Below are 17,936 nucleotides of genomic sequence, written 5' to 3' on the forward strand. Positions count from 1 at the left end.
CAACAATTTAGAATAGGAAGCCATGAAGAATGTCAGTTCCATTTGAATGTAGGGCATCAGCGAATCATAAATCCTGCGGCTGGAAGAGACCTCAAGAGGTCATCAAGTCCAAGCTCCTGCCCAAAGCCGGACCAACCCCAACTAAACCATCCCAGCCAGGGCTTTGTCAAGCTGGGACTTAAAAACCTCTAGGGATGGAAATTCCACCACCACCATAGGGAACCCATTCTAGTGCTTCGCCACCCTCCTAGTGAAATAGTTTTTTCCTAATATCCAACCTAGACCTCCCCCACTGTATCTTAAGACCATTGTTCCTTGTTCTGCCATCCACCACTACTGAGAACAGCCTCTCTTCATCCTCTTTGGAAGCTCCCTTCAGGAAGTTGAAGGCTGCTATCAAATCCCCCCTCACTCTTCGCTTCTGCAGACTAAAGAAACCAAAATCCCTCAGCCTTTCCTCGTAGGTCATATGCTCCAGCCCCCTAATCATTTTGGTTGCCCTCCACTGGACCCTCTCCAGTGCGTCCACATCCTTTCTATAGTGGGGGGCCCAGAACTGGACGCAATACTCCAGATGTGGCCTCACCAGAGCCGAATAAAGGGGAATAATCACTTCTCTAGATCTGCTGGCAATGCTCCTTCCAATGCACCCCAGTATGCCATTGGCCTTCTTGTCTACAAGGGCACACTGTTGACTCCTATCCAGCTTCACTGATATCTGCAGGTCCTTTTCTGCTGAACTGCTGCTTAGCCACTATGTCTCCAGCCTGTAACAGTGCTTGGGATTTTTCTGTCTCAGGTGTAGAACTCTGCATTTGTCCTTGTTGAACCTTATTAGATTTCTTTCAGCCCAGTCATCCAATTTGTCTAGGTCACAGTGGACCCTATCCCTACCTTCCAATGTATCTACCTTTTCCCCCTAGCTTAGAGTCATTTATGAACTTGCAGAGGGTGCAATCCATCCCCTCACCCAGTCATTAATAAAGATGTTGAACAAAACCGGCCCTACAAACAATCCTCGGGGCACTCCACTTGAAGCCCACCGCCAACTAGACATTGAGCTGTTGATCACTACCTGTTGGGGCCCAACAATCTAGCCAGTTTTCTATCCACCTTACAGTTCATTTATCCTTCCTTAATTTGCTGGCAAGGATACTGTGGGAGATCGTATATCACATCCACTGACTTCCCCAATGTCCACAGAGCCAGTTACCTCATCATAGAAGCTAATCAGGTTGCTTGGGCATGACATGTAAGAATGTTATTTAGTCAAGCAGGAATATGGTGGAAAACTGGGGCTAACATCCTGCCATTCTGGTGACAAGTGTCCTGGGATATTTCATTACCACGAATGGGTAGGGCTTTGGCTCACTGACAGACAGTTCTTCCAAAAAGCTCACCCTCATTAGGAATCCATCTCACTACCCTTTAAAGAAAATCTGTGTTTAGAGGATACTGTTGTGTGTTCTGAAACAGACACTTTAACTGGCTTTGGCTTATTCCCTTAAGAGTCCGACATCTAAATGCAACAAAAGCTTTCACTGCTCAAGCAAGCAAGCATAAACCTGAGGTTACAAAGATCACGTGAGGGAGGTTTAGTGGGGAGCAGCCACCTCTCCTTTCAGCTCTGCAGTATCTACAGAGTCTGAGCCAGATATCAAAGTAGTTTGCACTGGTCCTGTAGGAAACCGCATCCTTTTCTGTTTGTTTTGGTCTCCATCACTGCTTTGTGAACAGAGGTTTCTTTGTCCATGGCATCACCTCCACTGGAACTTGGTGTCTCTGTGTTTACAACATAGATGTTAGCCTCTCCATTCCTCCAGTGTCATCCATAGATTTTTGTCCCCACTTGAAAACCAAGGAATTTGATGTCGGATGTGGTTTCATGTAGTACAGAACAGATGGGGGGGGGGGGGGGAAATCTTTAATTTGTAGTGCAGGCAGGGACTGGGAGTTTGGGAGTAGGAGTCAATGAGCTGCCATTGATGTTAGTGGGAGTTTTTCCCTCTACTTCAGTGAGTTTGGATCAGCCCCTAGAGAGGGACTTTCACTCTGGGAATAAAGGCCCTTTCATGCATAGAGCCCTGGGCTCAGAGGAGTAGCCGTGTTAATCTGTAACTTCAAAAACAATGAAGTCTTGCAGCATCTTAGAGACTATCAAATATATATATATATAATCTCAATCATGAGCTTTCCTGGGCAAAACCCTCTTCATCAGCTGATTCCTATCTTGCACCTGATCCCTGCTACCTGCCTTCCTCCTCTTCCCCCCCGTGGAGACGGTGCTCGGGGGAACCAGCTTTTAAGTTGGCTTCCCCAAGCACCAGCTCCTCTCCCCACACTCTTTGCTGCCTCTATCAGAAGTGACTAGACGAGGGACTAGTTGCTTACATCCCTACTCTGGGGCAGGACACAGCGGTAATTTAACATACAGTGATACTATGGAAACTGCCTAAGGTCTTCCAGGTGAGTACCCTGTCTAATAAGTACAGAATATGCACTACAGAGAGTTCAGCAGCATGGATAAGTGATTTGTGGTGCCAACTGGAGCAAAGAGACTTTGGCCCTGTCACAGCTAGGGAAGAAAAAAGCCTCAAAATCTGGCCCTACTGGGTATTAGCTATGCAGTGGTGGGAGAACCACGCAACAAATCTGTAAACACTGCCCCTTTGGTACCATGTTGTGCAATGTGCCTCCCCTTAGAGCTGATCTGCAGCATTAGCCTTTATTTTGCTGTTATTGTTTTAATTAATAAACCAACTTCCCTCCAGGAAGCCAGGAGGCGGGTCCTTTGGAATACAGGCTGTTTACTTCCCTGCTCTTGGCTCTGGGCTGGCCAGGCTATTTTTAAACTCTCCAATGTTTTTTTTTTTTTCTTTTCTCTGGGATTGTTTGCTTCCTGAGGTCTTTTTCTTTTCGCTCGCTTGCTCTCTGCTGCCCTTTTCTTTGCTCAGCTGCTGTGTGCCGGGCGTGGTGATGCTGATCAGGAAAGAGCGAGAAAAGAAGGCAAGCAAAGCAGCAGGGAAACTGAGGTGATGAAAATTTGAGCAGTGGGCTGACACATCCCTAAACCTAGAGAAATCTCAGGCCCCATGATGCTTTGAAGCATGCTCTGCCCAAAGGAACATGTTTCCACTTGCAGGGGCAGAAATCCAAGGCCCATCTGTCACAGTTCCTTTCCTTTCTTCACCCCAGGAACATGGAATACTTGCCCTCCCAAGACTAACTGGAGTCAGGGTAGGTCCCTCCTGCATTGCTCAGCAGTCTGTACCTGGTCACCCAGCAGAGTTTTGTGTCTTTGTAGTTATATTCTGCCTTCATGGGCTGGTATGAAAACTTTCATCAACCAGTCAGCTCTCCCCTTTGCTTTTACAATCTGGTATTCCACCTTGTCTTTATGGAAGAGGCTTGCAGTGATTAATAGGGATGGAACCAATGGGCTTCTAGAGAAATGTTTTTCAAAGCATGTAGAATCCTTTCTGTGAGCCTGATCCAAAGCCCAGCAAGGTCAGCAGGAAGACATTCATTGACTTGTGTGGACTTGAATTGGGCCATGTAGAAGTTTTGAGCTATCCCCTAGTATTCTGTGATTGCACTTGTGCAGAGGAGCAACAGAAGGATATGTCTACACTTGCAGCGTAATTTGAACTAGGGCTGCAAATTTAGGCATTTGGAATTGCAAATCAAACCCGGGATTTAAATATCCTGCGCTTGATTTGCATGTTCCCGCCGGGCGCCATTTTTTAAATTTACAAGCCCGGACTAACTGCCTGCATCTACATGCGGCAGGGAAACGGGCGTTCGAAATAAAGCCCTATTTCAAACTACCTTTTATTCCTCCTGCAATGAGGTTTAACAGGTAGTTCGAAATAGGGCTTTATTTCGAACTACCGGGTCCCTGCCGCGTGTAGACACAGGCAGTTAGTCTGGGCTTGTAAATTTCAAAAAATGGCGCCCGGCCGGGAACATGCAAATCAAGCGCGGGATATTTAAATCCCGGGCTTGATTTGCAATTTCAAATGCCTACATTTGCAGCCCTAGTTCGAATTAGGCTGCAAGTGTAGACATACCTGAAGAGTGATTCTTTTTGGTTACATTCAGCTGGGCTTGTCTGCCTCATCTTCCCCCGTGCTCTGATATTAACTCAATAGGGCAAGTTCTGTCTGGTTACAAGGAGCTTTCAGGGAAGTTTAAAGTTCAGAACAATGAATCTGCAAATCATATGCTTAGCAGTGCACATTAAGGATGTTAAATACAGGTTAATTTACTAGTCGAGTAGTTGATGGAATTTCCATTGACTAGTCGATAGGCACTTCCATGTTCCCCCTTTGAAATGTACAAGAGTTTTTCTTGTGCATTTCAAAACTGGAACTCCACATGGAACCTGAACCAGCGGGAAGTCCCACTGACTCTGAGCTCCATGTGCTTTGAAATACACAAGAGCCCGAGGGCACAACGAGTGCTTTGAAATGCCACACGTAGAGCCTGGGATCAGCTGGGGACTCCCCAGCTGACTCCAGGCTCCGTGGAAACCCCACATGGAGCTGACCCCAGGCTCCACATGGAGCTGCTGCTTTGAAATGTTGCGGCAGCGTTTCAAAGGGGCAGCGCGAGGGCACAAAGAGTGCTTTGAAATGCCACACGTAGAGCCTGGGATCAGCTGGGGACTCCCCAGCTGACTCCAGGCTCTGTGGAAACCCCACATGGAGCTGACCCCAGGCTCCACATGGAGCTGCTGCTTTGAAATGTTGCTGCAGCGTTTCAAAGGGGCAGCGCCGCACAGAGCTCAGGATCTGCTGTGTGGCACTGCCACTTCGAAGTACCCCCTTTCCCCCCTCCCTTTACTGCCTCTATCTGATAGCAGGGGGGAAGTGACTAGTCAACTCAACTATCTGATAAGCATTTGCTTATCGGATAGTCAACTAGTCCTTATCATCCTTAGTCTGAACCTACAGCGTTTAGTCACACAGGTTGTTCCTCATCTGTAGCCAGTCAGGAACCCCCCTGTAACATCCATCTTTGCTTGCCTGGAGCATGCAGGGCACACAGAGCAGTAAGCCTTGAACAGAAGGCCCAGGCTGCTGTGACCATGAATGGCTGTAAACAGAGTTACGCCAATTGCTGACCAAGAGGCTGCCGAGGAGTGCCCTTGACTAAAACCCATATTGATACGAACGCACAGCCATCCGCAGGGGGAGGAATCTCTCGCCCAGTAAAAAAAAGTCTAGTACTTACAATTTAGTTCTCTCTCTTGCAAGTGTAAATTAAGTTGAAACTTGCTTGTAAGAACTGGCGCCACAAAACGGACCAGTACAATCTGGCATCTTAGATAAGAGGATATGGGCTCCTATGGGTATAAAGATGGGTCCAGCAGCACATTTACTCTGAGTGTCAATCAACCATCTATCTGCTGGTCAGGTTAGATGTTTGATCTCCCGAGGTTCCACGCAGACGCCCACCTCATATTCATCTTTTCTAGGAATTGAGGGACTGGCACTGGCTTGACCCGCTGGAGTCAAGAGGCACAGAAAGGGGTAAAAATTGTACCTAGATGTGGTCCTTTGTCTTAAGTGTACACATAGACTTAGAGCTCTTTAAAGATTAAGTTGTCATTTGGTACTATTTCTATTTTCTATCTTTATTTCCTTTGTAACCATTTTTTTTAAAGATCTTTATTTGCTAGCAGTTAAGAAATAGAGCAATAGCCTTTGTAACCATCTGATTTATAAGCTTCTTTAATAAACCTGTAACTGTTTAAGTTTTAACCTGACTCCTTCAGTTGCTGTAACAGAACCAAGCACAATTTAAAAGAACTTCAGCTGGTCATAAGGGACAGGTATAGGAGGAGCTTGGGCGTTTGTCATCTCCCAGGTGACAGATCCGTTGGGGCACCTCTCAGTCTTCCCTAGACTGCCCGCTGCGAAGAGATCCTGTATCGTAGCAGCTGAAATCTGAGATGTAATAAGCTCTTCCTATAAACTCGGTGCATCTGTCAGCCTGTTGGCTGCCCTCCGCGACGGGACCCTGGTCCTAGCGGTAAAGGCACGGATGTTAAACCTTTTATTGGTAACACACACACACACACGGCCCTGACCGTCGGCTGACATCATCCCAGTATTCCTGTTGACTTCCATGGTATTACTCACCTGAGGGAAGGTTGGAGGTTCAGAGATTTCCAAGTCCAGCTAGACCATTCTGATCACAGGACAGAGAACATGCCCCAGTAGCTATCAGGCTGTGTTCCCCTCTCCTTGCTCGTGGAACTCCCTTTAATATGCTAGGAAGTTACAGGGCGTCCTTCCCTTGTGCCTGGTCTCAAGTCCTGATTGGCTGAGGGTATTGACATTGAGTCCTTCCAATATGACAGAGCTGGGATGATTGCACTGTCATGGGCTGAGCAGGTCTCTGGCTAAGTAGCCAGTGAAGTTCTGATGCCAGATTCTTTATTTCCTGTGGTATTGGTGATTTCCGTGCATTGTCAGCTTCACAGTCCACTCCAGTGGCCTAGGAAGTTGTGATTGGCTGTGCTGTTTGCCTAGACAGCATCTTCCCAGAAAAGGAAAGTAAATCTTGCAGCTTGAGCTCAGAGTGAGATCTACAAATGAGGTGTTGCCTAAATAAAGAACATTTTCAGGGCTCCTCAAAATGTTACCATTTCTTTTCCTATTGCATTCCTTGGGAGAACATTTAGCTTGGAATGTCCAATCTTCCAGACATGTTTGTCTTCAGATTGAGGCATTTGGAAATCATAGTGTCAAGCCTGGTTTAAAACCCTCCGCTCACATCACGGTGGTAGTGTCTGTCACAACAGCCAGTAATGACTGTCCTCAACTAACCTACGGAAATCTTGTGTAGGGGGCGGGAGCAGTTCAGATTTGAATAATACTTTCGGTTCTCCCCTTCCCTGTTATACCATCATCTAAAACTCTAACCCGGAATCAAACTTTTTGAAATAGAGATGGAGGGAAGGGGTTGAGTGTTAAACAGGCACAAATCAGAAAAGGAAATGGAAAAAAGCCAGTGTCTTTGGGCTTTCCAGCCCAGCACTAGAGGTAGGCTTTGGGTAGTTTGCAGCAGCTCTTGAGCCTGGACCGTTATTAATTACTGTTTGGAATAGGATGTTGATGGTTTTATTCAGAATTAGCTGCTCATCATCAGCAGTGTGCTTATTGGTCATGTACAAGGCGTAGCTAGCAAGACAGTCTGTCCAAAAGAGCACCTACAAGAAGCTAAATGTTGGGCTAACGCTTCCTTGACTGCCCCAGAAGGGCTTAAAAGGAAGGACTGGCACAAAACCTCTCCCCATTCTCCTGTGATGCAGCCAGGCGTGGTTCCGGACTGTGAGCTTCCTGGAGTGCCCTTGGTGTACGACACCCCAGAGTGACGGTTGAGGGAGCCTATCATAGAGAGGCAGCAAGGGGGGGAGCAGGAGCCGGTGCTGGGGGGGAGCCTGCTTAAAAGCCGGTTCACCCCAGTACCATCTCCGTGGGGGAAGGGAGCTGGGGAAGTAGAGGCACAGTGGGAAATGGCATGAGCGGGGACTGATGCAGACTCTGCTCATGCCGGTTCTGCTGTGATTCTGTGTTTGAAATGTAAAAGAGCCCCTCTGGGGGGTCTGATCCCACGCTCCCTGCAGGGCTTCCGCTTTTGAACTGTAGCAAGAACCTGGTAGGATTCTTGCTACAGTTCAAAGGTAGAGGTGCCCTTATCAACTAATCGGACAGTCGATGGAGATCCCATCAACTATTCAATTAATTAATCTAAATTTAACAGGTCAAATGCTCTCTGTCAGCCACTGGAAACCAATGATTTAGGCATAGCACTGGTATCATGGATAGATTGTCTCTTATAGGAGACGGGCAACACTGGGTAAGTTTGCTAAAGTTCAAGGCTGGGCCTCGGGAATGTGGGGGAGGGTGCAGGAGGCTGGGAGCCAGGGGCCTGTTCTCCCCTTCCTGGGGCCCCCAGCCTGCTTGGGACTTGGTCTCTCCCCTCACTCCCAGAGTATCCCCGCAGCCTGCCTGGGACCTGTTCTCTCTTCCCCCCCCCCCCCCCCAACCTGAGCCCCCAGTTGCCTGGGGCCTTTTCCCTCCTCCCCCTCCCCCCACTGCTGTGGCAAAGGGCTGGTGTGGGGGAGGCTTGGGATAGGGCAGCTACTTACCGGTGCACTGGCAAGCAAGATGGCAGCTCTTCTGCCCACTTCTTTGCCACTCTCATATTGCATTGTTTAGGAGGAGTTCTTGAACAAGTGGACTCGCACAGAGACTCGTTCTAAAACTATCTATCGATAGCTAGGCTGTGTGGGGATGGATGGTGTTCCCTACAAGGCTACGGGGAGAGACTGCCAGGAGCAGTCACTATGGCTTCCCACTCCGGGAGGTGGGGCGCGCCTGCGTTCAGCTCGTGGCAGGGAGAATGTGTTCTATGGACAGCAGAGTAGGAGGAGAAGCTCGAGTCCCCCACAGACAGGGGCGGCAGGCAGCCGGGTTGCAAGCGAAGCTGGTTTTTAAACCAGCTCCCAGTGGGGCTGGGAGCACCCTGGCTGCTAGCTCTGCCCCTGGGGACTGCTGAGTAGTCGTGTAACTGCTAACGTTTGATGTGGTTACACAATTATTCAATTACAAAGTGTCTAACACCCTTCCCCTCATCCCTCATATGCCCTTATATGCCACCTCTGAGCATGGCTAACTGGGCCTAACTGATGCATAAGGGCTCTGCTGGTAACAGAGTGAGAATCCAAACCCACATGGAGGGCTTGGAAGATGTAAGTTACATCAGCAAACTCCCTCAGGCTTCCCTTTGTATTGGCCCCAAAGTGCAGCCAGTCCCAATGTGAGGGGCTTCTGGCAATCCCAGGCACTGCAGATTGTGCCAGTAAGGCATGCAGCTTCCACCTCAAATCCAGTTCTGCTCATTGCAGATCCAACTGTGGGCATGGCTGTTTAATCTGCACTTGGCTCCAGCATCTATCTCCCTACAGGATAACTTGCAAATTGGCACAGTCTCCATCACAGCCTCCTGCCCTCCTCAGCCATAATGTTTTCCTAGCAATTGACTGGCCTGTACTTTGCATCGCTCAAGGAGGAGGGAGGCTGTGTCTCAGCAGCTGTGTTTCAGCTTGCTGGAGTTCCTGCCACGTGGAATGTGTTCCTCACCCTGTATGCTGGAGAGAATAGAGCAGATGGTTCCTGTTGCTGGGAGTCGAGGCTGCTGCTCTGACAAATCCATGTGTCAAAGGCCCTGAGTTCACAGGCCTCTACCTTCTCGTCTGGGTTCAGACGCTCAAGGAGCTTCCCCCCAGATATGGGATGCAGGGGATTCTGCACTCTCCTGTGGGAAACCAGTCCCAAGATTTTTTCCAGAGGAGAAAGGGCAGGAAGGATGGTCCAGTGGTCAGGATAGTAGGGTTTGGAGACCAGGGATCTCCCTTGGGCAAGTCATGGAGGGTATGTCTGGAGTCCAAGTGCAGGGATTGCAGTTCAGGATGGCAGAGCCAAGCCAGCTGTAGTCTAGCTAGCTCAGGTACCGGCACAGCATGTCGTAGTGGTTCCCTCCCTGTAACGGGGAGTAGCTCGTCCCTACTTCAGGGGGGTACAAAGGATAAAAGCAGTGAAGACTGTGTGGCACCACGAGGCCACAGGAGCAGGACCCAGATAAGTCCCTGAAAGAGGATGGCAGCAGGGCATCCAGATGTTTGCTGAACAACAGTATCTTCCTCTCCGCCACTCTGGAATGAAGCCTCAGAGACAGGGTCTAGCTGACTTTGAAGGGATGCTCCTGAACAGCATATGCGTTAGTGTTCACGAGTTTGTATTGCTGCCCCCGGCCCTTTGCCTCTCATTGAGCTAAACGAGCAAGCGCACTTCTGAGGGGGAGCTGGCAGGTGATCGCTCTAATTCATGGCCTGACTAGAGAAACACTGAAGTTCTCTTGCCCTTAGTTCGTCTCTGCAGTTGCATAGTAGTGGACTTCTAGGGGATCCTGCAGGGACTAGGTGGTGTTTAGGCAACTACTTCCTTCCAAACCTGATGGATGCTCTGACTGGATCATACTGCTGACTTCTGTGGGGCCCACACCCTGTAGAACTGCTGCCTGGGCACTCCTGCAGGAAAGAGGAAGCAGGATTTGGTGCTGATGTTTTCTCGACAGCTCCTTGGCGTGTCCCGGGAGGTGGGGAGACACCAGTGCATTGTGGTCCCCTGGCTAAGGGCGCTGTGTGCATTACCTGGGACAGGGAAGCAGAGCAAAATAACCTAGAGTAGCCAGGGTTTCTCTCGCTCTCCCACTTTCCCTTCTGGTGTGTGTGCTGTTCACCTTTTGCTGACACGCAGGGACTGGAGTGGGCCCTGGGGGCTATGGAGTTCTTCTCTTCAGGTGCTTATTCCTTTAACAGAGGCTAACTCCAGGGGTGGGCAGGGTTAGTCAGATCTGGTCAGTCTGACACGAACCAGGCCTTGGTCCAGCCAGGGCTCACCCTGGCTAATGTGGGATGGAATCATCAGGTCAGAGTTGATAATAGCTGGTGGAGGAGCAGTGTATTGAAGTGGATGGATCTAGCCTGCTAGGATGCTCTGTGCTTCCTTTGATTTCTGAAGTGCAGGTCCAGGTTTCCGGGGCCATGCAACACACACAGCTTTTCCCAGAGAGAGTCCTAGGTTAGGGATTTCAGAGTTGCCTTCCCAGGTGGGAAAACTGTCTCCAGAGAGAATGGTATGGGCCCTTTGAGACGGGGACAGCAGGGACACCAGAACACTTCACTTCCAATGATGTTCAACTCCATAGCGCCGCTCAGACAGACATTACTCATCTCTGTTATGTGAATGATTAGAAACCGGGATGTAAAGACAGTGTGCAGTCTGTTGATTAAACCAAAGCACTCAGTGCTAAGCTCATGTTGAAGCCTAGGTCTGAGAACCAGAACTCCCGAGTTTCATTGCAGCCTCTGTACAATGCTGGACAAATCACTTAGCTGCTCCATGCCTCAGTTTCCCCATCAGTAAAATGAGGCTGATGATGTTCTGTAATAGTGCCCAGAGATCCCACTATCATTTCCCTGGCTCAGAAGGTCTGTGGTGAAGCTACAGTCGTTAATATTTTTAAAGATGATTGTGATCTTTGGATAGAAGGCTTTCAAGAAATACAAAGTTGTTACAAAGGATTTATTCAGGGTCTGATAGCTCGTTACTAACATAGACTGTAAACTTCTTTCTTGTTGGCATTTTTATTGGGATTTCTAGTCTTCTCCAGTTGCTTTAGATGCTTTCATGAGGGTGGGTTTGGATTACTTATCTCCAAGTGTCCCAATCGACCCTAAGAAGTTGTACATGTACCGCTGCACGCTTTGAAATGCAGTCACAGTGGCTAGCTCTACAGAGTGTATCCAAGCTAAAGCCAGGCAGCAGACTGCCATTAGGACCTAGTTCCAGGCTGCCTTATTCCTTGCAAAGTCATTTACACCTGTGCAAGTTAGGAGACCAAACACTCCCACCAGTGGGTGAGTGAAAAATACTAATAAGGTGGGGACCTGTACCTACAGGTGTAAAAGATACTCAAATTGCAAGGCCCACTGTGTAGTGGTTGTATTTCTGGGAATTGGGATTTCTGGATTCTAGTCTTATTTCTGGCAGTGACTCTCTGTTTCTCTGGACAAGTTCCATAAGTTCTCTGTTCCTCTGCTTCTTCCCATGTGTTCAGCGGTGGTATAGATCCCTTCCCTACCTCATATGAAGACACTGTTGTTCTAGTTTACATTTAGAATTCTGTTCATGTATTTCAGCTTTGAAGCGATCTTTCGAGGTCGAGGAGGTAGACCAGTCTCTGAATTCCTCCACGCCACAAAGACGACCTCTGAACCCTCTCCTCAGATCTACTGCAACCAGCTCCACACAGAAATTCCAGGATCTTGGGGCCAGGAATTCAGACACACCTGCCAGACATGCAGATGCTCCAGGCCAGCGATCGCCTAAGTCATCTCTAAGGAGGGTGGATCTCTCTGGACCCAAACTCCCTGAGCCTGTGTCACGAAGAACAGAAATTTCCATTGATATCTCATCTAAGCAAGTGGAGAATTCCACTCCAGGATTATCAAGGTTTGGCCTCAAGAGAGCAGAGGGGCTGGGGCACAAACCTCCTGAGCCCACTCCAAGAAGAACTGAGATCACTATAGGCAAGCCCCAGGAGTCCGCTGTTCGGAGAATGGAAGCCCCCACCTCAAAAATCCCGGAGCTGCCTCAGCGGAGAGCCGATGCAGCCAGTGCCCCCCTGCCTGACATTGCCACCAAACGGGTGGAAATCCAGGTGGCAAAGTCTCCAGAAGCCCCAGTCCCACCTATCAGGCAGGTGGAGAATTTGGAGCCTTCCTTGACCAGTCAACATCTCCAAGTGGAATCAAAGACACAAGTAATGGCTGAAATCCCACCAAAGGGTCCAGAGGGTAAGTAGAGCTCTGGGAAAATATTTGTATAATATGTTGACTACGTTTATGCCTGCCTATGTCTTCTATTAGTGGCAGCCCTCCGTCTGCTACTTGGGTGATATCTACACTGGGAAGGTTTGGTGACAAAAGTGCTGTCAACGTGCAGTAGTCGCCAAAAGTGAAAACTGGTCATACCGGTTTTTCTCCTCCAATTGTTGACATTCATGGCCACATTGCTAGTTCCCCTGTTGATAAATAGAGCAAAGCAATGTGGGTAAACATCCCACAGTGCCATGTTATGGGAAGGCAGAGCTGACCTTTGTGCTTCTTGGGATTCCCTCTCCAGTCCTCCCCTTAAAGCAGCAGAACAGAAGCATTCCAAATATTTGTTTTTTGTTTTTTTTCCCATATGGAGCCGCTCACTCAGCTGTCAGATACTTGCCAGAGTTTTGAAAGGGGAGGGGCACATGCCTGCAGGGCAGCAGAGATTAAAAAACACGGAGCGCAGCCATCAGGACTGGCGTTGTCGGATACTGGTGGAAGCCAGTTCTCTTGACGAAACAAACAGTAGAATCCAATAATAAAGGGAAAGACAAAAGTCTCTTGTAGGGGTGGAAGCTTTTTTGTTGCCAAAACTGGGTGTTTTTTCTAACAAGTTGCACTGTAGTATGAATGCTCTGTGTGGTGACAAAGCATGCCAGTGTAGATAAGGCCTTGTTTAGAGCTAACCTTTGCTCTCTTTGCTTCTGTGGTGATGTCTGGTGCTGAGTCTGTACCCGCTAGCATCTAAACGTATATGATCATGGGTCTGTTATATTTGGCTTTCCATGATGCTCACTGACGGGGATACTGATGCACTTTCGTTAAGGGGCTGCAGGAGACCCCAAAGCTTGCTGCAAGTACATTGAGAAAATAGGTGAGGACCCTTTTCCATAGCTGTTTGCCAGACTTGTAAAATGGGACAATGCTGCCATTTTGGTCCACAATCTTGGGCCCACATGCCTTGCCAAGGTCTCCTGAAGCAAAGCAGCCACTGAGGTGATGTGAAAAGTGTGGACTTGGCACCTGTGGTGCTTGCGGTTTCATTTTCTTGCTGACCCTTGTGGGACTCCAGCACTGTGACAGCAATTACTGTCCTGCCGGAGCAGCCATCCAACCACTCTTTTAGCAGAAATCCAGAGTTCTTTCCCTCTGGCTCGTGTAGCCAGATGCCGTCATTGTGTCATGGACTGGAGCCACTATGAAATTGGAGCCCTGTTTTACATTAGCTGTATCTTGTTTTTGATTAATCCTGCATTAGATATTTAAACTAGCTCCCCTTCCCCAGCAGCTGCAAGGCCTTTTTTCTCCCCCGCCCCTCGTGTTTTAAAGAGAGTTTGTTTTGTTCTAGCGCTTTGATTATTTTCCTATTCCCCAGTCTCCTCCTCTGCTAAGTGCAGCATTGGCGGCAGAGGCCATGAGCCCCCTCTCCCGCCCGCTCTTGTCCAGGGCTCTCCTAAGTGGATCCCTTGGGGGGTGGCGTGTTACTGTGGAAACAGGATCCTGGGCAGGAGAGTTGCACAGCCCGCCCTTCTCTCGCCTCCTCCCCCTCCCAACTCAGCCAGCCCAGACAGCAGTTAACCAGACTTCCTTACAAGGCAAGAGCCGCCTGTCCAGGGCTGTTGTTCGGTTGCTTTATTGCTCTGGCTAGTGGTTGGAGAGGACAGAAGAGCTGCCTCCGTCGTGCCCTCCCCTCTCAGCCCCAGAGCCTCTTCCAAGCCTTGGGCCCTTACCTCTCAGGAGCCTCCCTGCTTCTCCCCCTTCCCCACGCTTCCAGCTGGGCTGTTTGGCTGAGAGTGACAGCTGCCAGCAGAGGCTGTTAGGCTGGTTTTGCTGGGGAGGCCTGGCCTGTAGTAACACTTGGTCAAGAAAGGAATGATTCTCCCTGCCCCCACATTCTGCCACTGGCTGCTGGACCCGCTCTTGTCATTATGCTGCTCTGAGGACCTCGCCTCTCAGGCATTCGCACTTCTCCAGGTGGCCTTCCATGGAAGGAGGACAGCCAAGCTATCTGATACGGAAGCTGTGCTGGGCCCCTCCCCAGGCTTGGGCCTAGCCCCAGGAGGGCCCACTGTGAAGTAAACGGCACAGAATTGCATCTAGCTCCCTCACCCTTCATTTCCATGTACCTTTGATGTCTCTGCCTGCCCTTGAACCCCCCTCCCCTTCCGCCCCGCCCTCTTCCCTGGCCTTCTGAGAGACAGCCTGGTCTCTAGGGAGTCCTCCTCCTCCGCTTGGCCTAGGGTGAGAGATGGTGCTGAAGGTCTGTTAGCAACTGGGTGTGTGAGGAGTTGGTTTGCGCCATTAAATAGATGGGGCTAAGCATCCAGAGACGTTAATGGCAGCAGTGGCTGCTCAGGGCTTCTGAAAATCAGGCTCAGAGCACATCAAGTTGGGTGCCCAAAAGCCAAAGCATCAAGAGAAGCCACTTTTTTGATGCAACTGACTTGTCCTGGGTCTGAGGGTGGCAGTGACAGAGCCAGGCGTGAAACCCACAAATTCTGACTCCCAGTAGCCTGGGCTAACCATGAGCTCAGAAAGGCAACAATATGTGGAATGAGGAAATGGTGAAGTCCCCCCATTGTGCAGCCTTTATAAGAAGATCAGAGCAGCCCTGGTGGGGCAGAGAGGGGGACAACTGCAGCATCTCCCTGTGCAAATTCTGATTGTCTGGGGCTGGGTGAAATCCATACTCACGCTGGTGTTCAAAGCAAAATGTGCCTTTCTTTATTGTGACACAGGCTCACGTTCCAGTAACATTAAATGCACAATAAGCCATAAAACCACTGCAAATTGGCCCAGTTTGCCTCACCCTACTCTGGGCTTAACGAGCTCAGTCAGATGCTTGATGGGTCTGATCCTGCCAAGCATGAAGCACCTTCAGCGAGGTGCTGGGTCCTGTCTCTCCCACTGGCACTGCACTCCACAGAATCGGCTCCTTTTGTAGGGACTGGAGACAGTGCCTAAGCTGCAGAATCCCTGGACAGCTGCCTGGAAGTGAGGGTGTCTTTAAATCAAAAGGGGGCTCCAAAATCCTAAGACAGCTGCTCAGAACGAGGTTTACACAACAACACAGCTGTCTGGGGTACGATTTACAGAATGAGACAGCCGGACTCTGTGGGATTGGTACAAAGAGGGCTTTCAGGCCCCGTGACCAGTAAGAGCTGAGAAACTGAACTGAAAGGCTCGTCCTCCTGGTCCCTCTTCCTCAGCTCAGATTTACAGCCCAAGAGTCAGTTCAATATCCCCACTGCACCCCTCGAGCCCCCAGCACCTTTTCCCCCTCTCCCATCACCATCATAGCTGCTCTCCATTGTGAACTGTAAGCTGCTCACATAATCAGGGCTCCTTGGGGCACTGTCTCCTGTGAATGGTGGTAAGTGCCCGTCCCAGCAGAGCGCATTCTGTGTTTGATGGGACTAACCATTGTTTGTCCTACCTGGCTGTGGAGAGAGCATCCTGCTCTCTCGGGCCAGTGGTGGGAGAGAGACTGACTGGCTCTTCGTCTGTGGGCAAAGCAAACAGAGCTGATGTCTGGAAAGCCCACGTTTGCTCAGGCAGAACAGGGAATACTGAGCATATGGACTTTGAGAGCCAACATGATCTCCACAGTGGTAGGGCAGAGAGAAAGAAGGCTTCTGGGAATCCCCTGAGAAGGGGAAGCTACTACTGGACCCTCCCACCTGAGAGTCATCTTTGGAGGGGAAGAATAAAACATTTCTCTTACTTTTCCAATATGGAAGGAATGTCTGGGGTGGGGCTTGTTCTTCTCTTCAGTCTTATAAGGCCATAGGGAGCCAAGGCTGCTATGATACAAGAGCCAGGACTTCTCCTTCCAGCTGATGTGCTGGGTCTAAGCTGGTAGAGTGATAATGCAAGAAAGCCTGTTCTGAGGAGGGGGTATGGGCTATTGATTCCAAGCTAGGCCCAGGGGGCTGTGATTTTCCTTAGCTCTGAGTAGTAGTACAGCTGGATCTGCTTCCAGGCCGGGGACTTCAATACAGGCGCTGTCCTGGAAAAGATGAACCCAGGGTCTGAATGTGAGAGTAGAGAGGCAGGCCATGGCTAAGCCCCACAGAGAAGAAACTGGAATAATCGCTTACCTTGTGAGGTCTTGGTATGTGGCTTCTGCCATCATCCCAAACTCTCCTTCCCTGGAACTGAGTTGGGTGTGGGAGGAAATTACTCTAAAGCTGCATGTGAATCTGAAACAGAACGAATCAACCCAAGAGAAAAATAAGCTCTCCTCTTTCAATGAATCCATCTCCTTGGGAGCTGGACACTGCATGGATTTACACTGGGGTGAATTTGGCCCTGTGACTGAAAGAATTCAGCTTTCATTTGGAGGGTGATGAGGGCATGGCGACTCATAGAATAGAATCACAGAGTTGGAAGAGACCTTGGGAAGTCATCGAGTCCAAAGTCACCTTGCCCAAAGCAGGAGCAACCCCAACTAAATCATCCCAGCCAGGGCTTTGTCAAGCCGGGACTTAAAAACCTCTAGGGATGGAGATTCCACCCTCGGGAACTCATTCCAGTGCTTCACCCTCCCCCCCCGCAAGGAAATAGTTTTTCCTAATATCCAACCTAGACTTCCCCCACTGCAACTTGAGACCATTGCTCCTTGTTCTGCCATCTGTCACCCTTGAGAACAGCCTCTCTCTGTCCTCTTTGGAACCCCCTTTTAGGTAGTTGAAGGCTGCTATCAAATCCTCCCTCGTTCTTCTCTTTTGAAGACTAAATAAGCTCAGCTCCCTCAGCCTCTCCCCATAAGTCATGTGCACCCTAATAATTTTTGTTGCTGTCTGCTGGACTCTCTTCCATTTGTCCACAAACTTTCTGTACTGTGGGGCCCACAACTGGACACAATACTCTAGCTGAGGCCTCACCAGCGCCAAATAGTGGAGAGCGATCCTTTCCCTCAGTCTGTTGGCTGTTCTCCTTCAAATGCAGCCCAATATGCCGTTAGCCTTCTTGGTTACAAGGGCACACTGTAACCCTCAGGTCCTTTTCTGCTTAACTGCTGCTTAACCACTATGTCTCCGGCCTGTAGTAGTGTTTGGGATTTTTCAATCCCAAGAGTAGTACTTTGCACTTGTCCTTGTTGAACTTCATCAGATTTCTTTTGGCCCAATCCCCCAATTAGTTTTGGTCACTCTGGACTCTATACCTACCCTCCAATGTATCTAGCTCTTCCCCTTAATTTAGTGTCATCCACAAATTTGCTGAGGGTGCAATCCATCCCCTCATCCAGGTCATTAATAAAGATGTTGGTCCCAGAACTGACCCTTGAGGCACTCCGCTTGATACCAACCAGACATCGAGCCTTCAATCGCTGTCTGAGCCCAACAATCTAGCCAGCTTTCTATCCACCTTACAGTCCATTTATCCAAGCCAGACTTCTTTAACTTGCTGGCAAGAATATTGTGGGAGATCATATCAAAAGCTTTGCTAAAGTCAAGGTACTTCCCCACCACCTTCC

The 17,936-nt window shown here is 49.4% G+C and overlaps 1 protein-coding gene across 3 annotated transcripts in view; it reads left to right on the forward strand.

Annotated features, from left to right (window-relative positions):
* SEPTIN9 (septin 9) overlaps nt 1-17,936 on the forward strand; it is a 264,222-nt gene that overhangs the window by 132,869 nt on the left and 113,417 nt on the right. For all 3 annotated transcript variants that reach the window (XM_006122951.3, XM_006122953.3, XM_006122952.4), the window contains one exon: nt 11,777-12,433. In XM_006122951.3, coding sequence (XP_006123013.1) covers nt 11,777-12,433 — 657 coding nt within the window. The remainder of the gene's footprint in view (nt 1-11,776; nt 12,434-17,936) is intronic.

This window comes from Pelodiscus sinensis, chromosome 20, assembly GCF_049634645.1.
Source record: "Pelodiscus sinensis isolate JC-2024 chromosome 20, ASM4963464v1, whole genome shotgun sequence".
Lineage (NCBI taxonomy): Eukaryota > Metazoa > Chordata > Testudines > Trionychidae > Pelodiscus > Pelodiscus sinensis.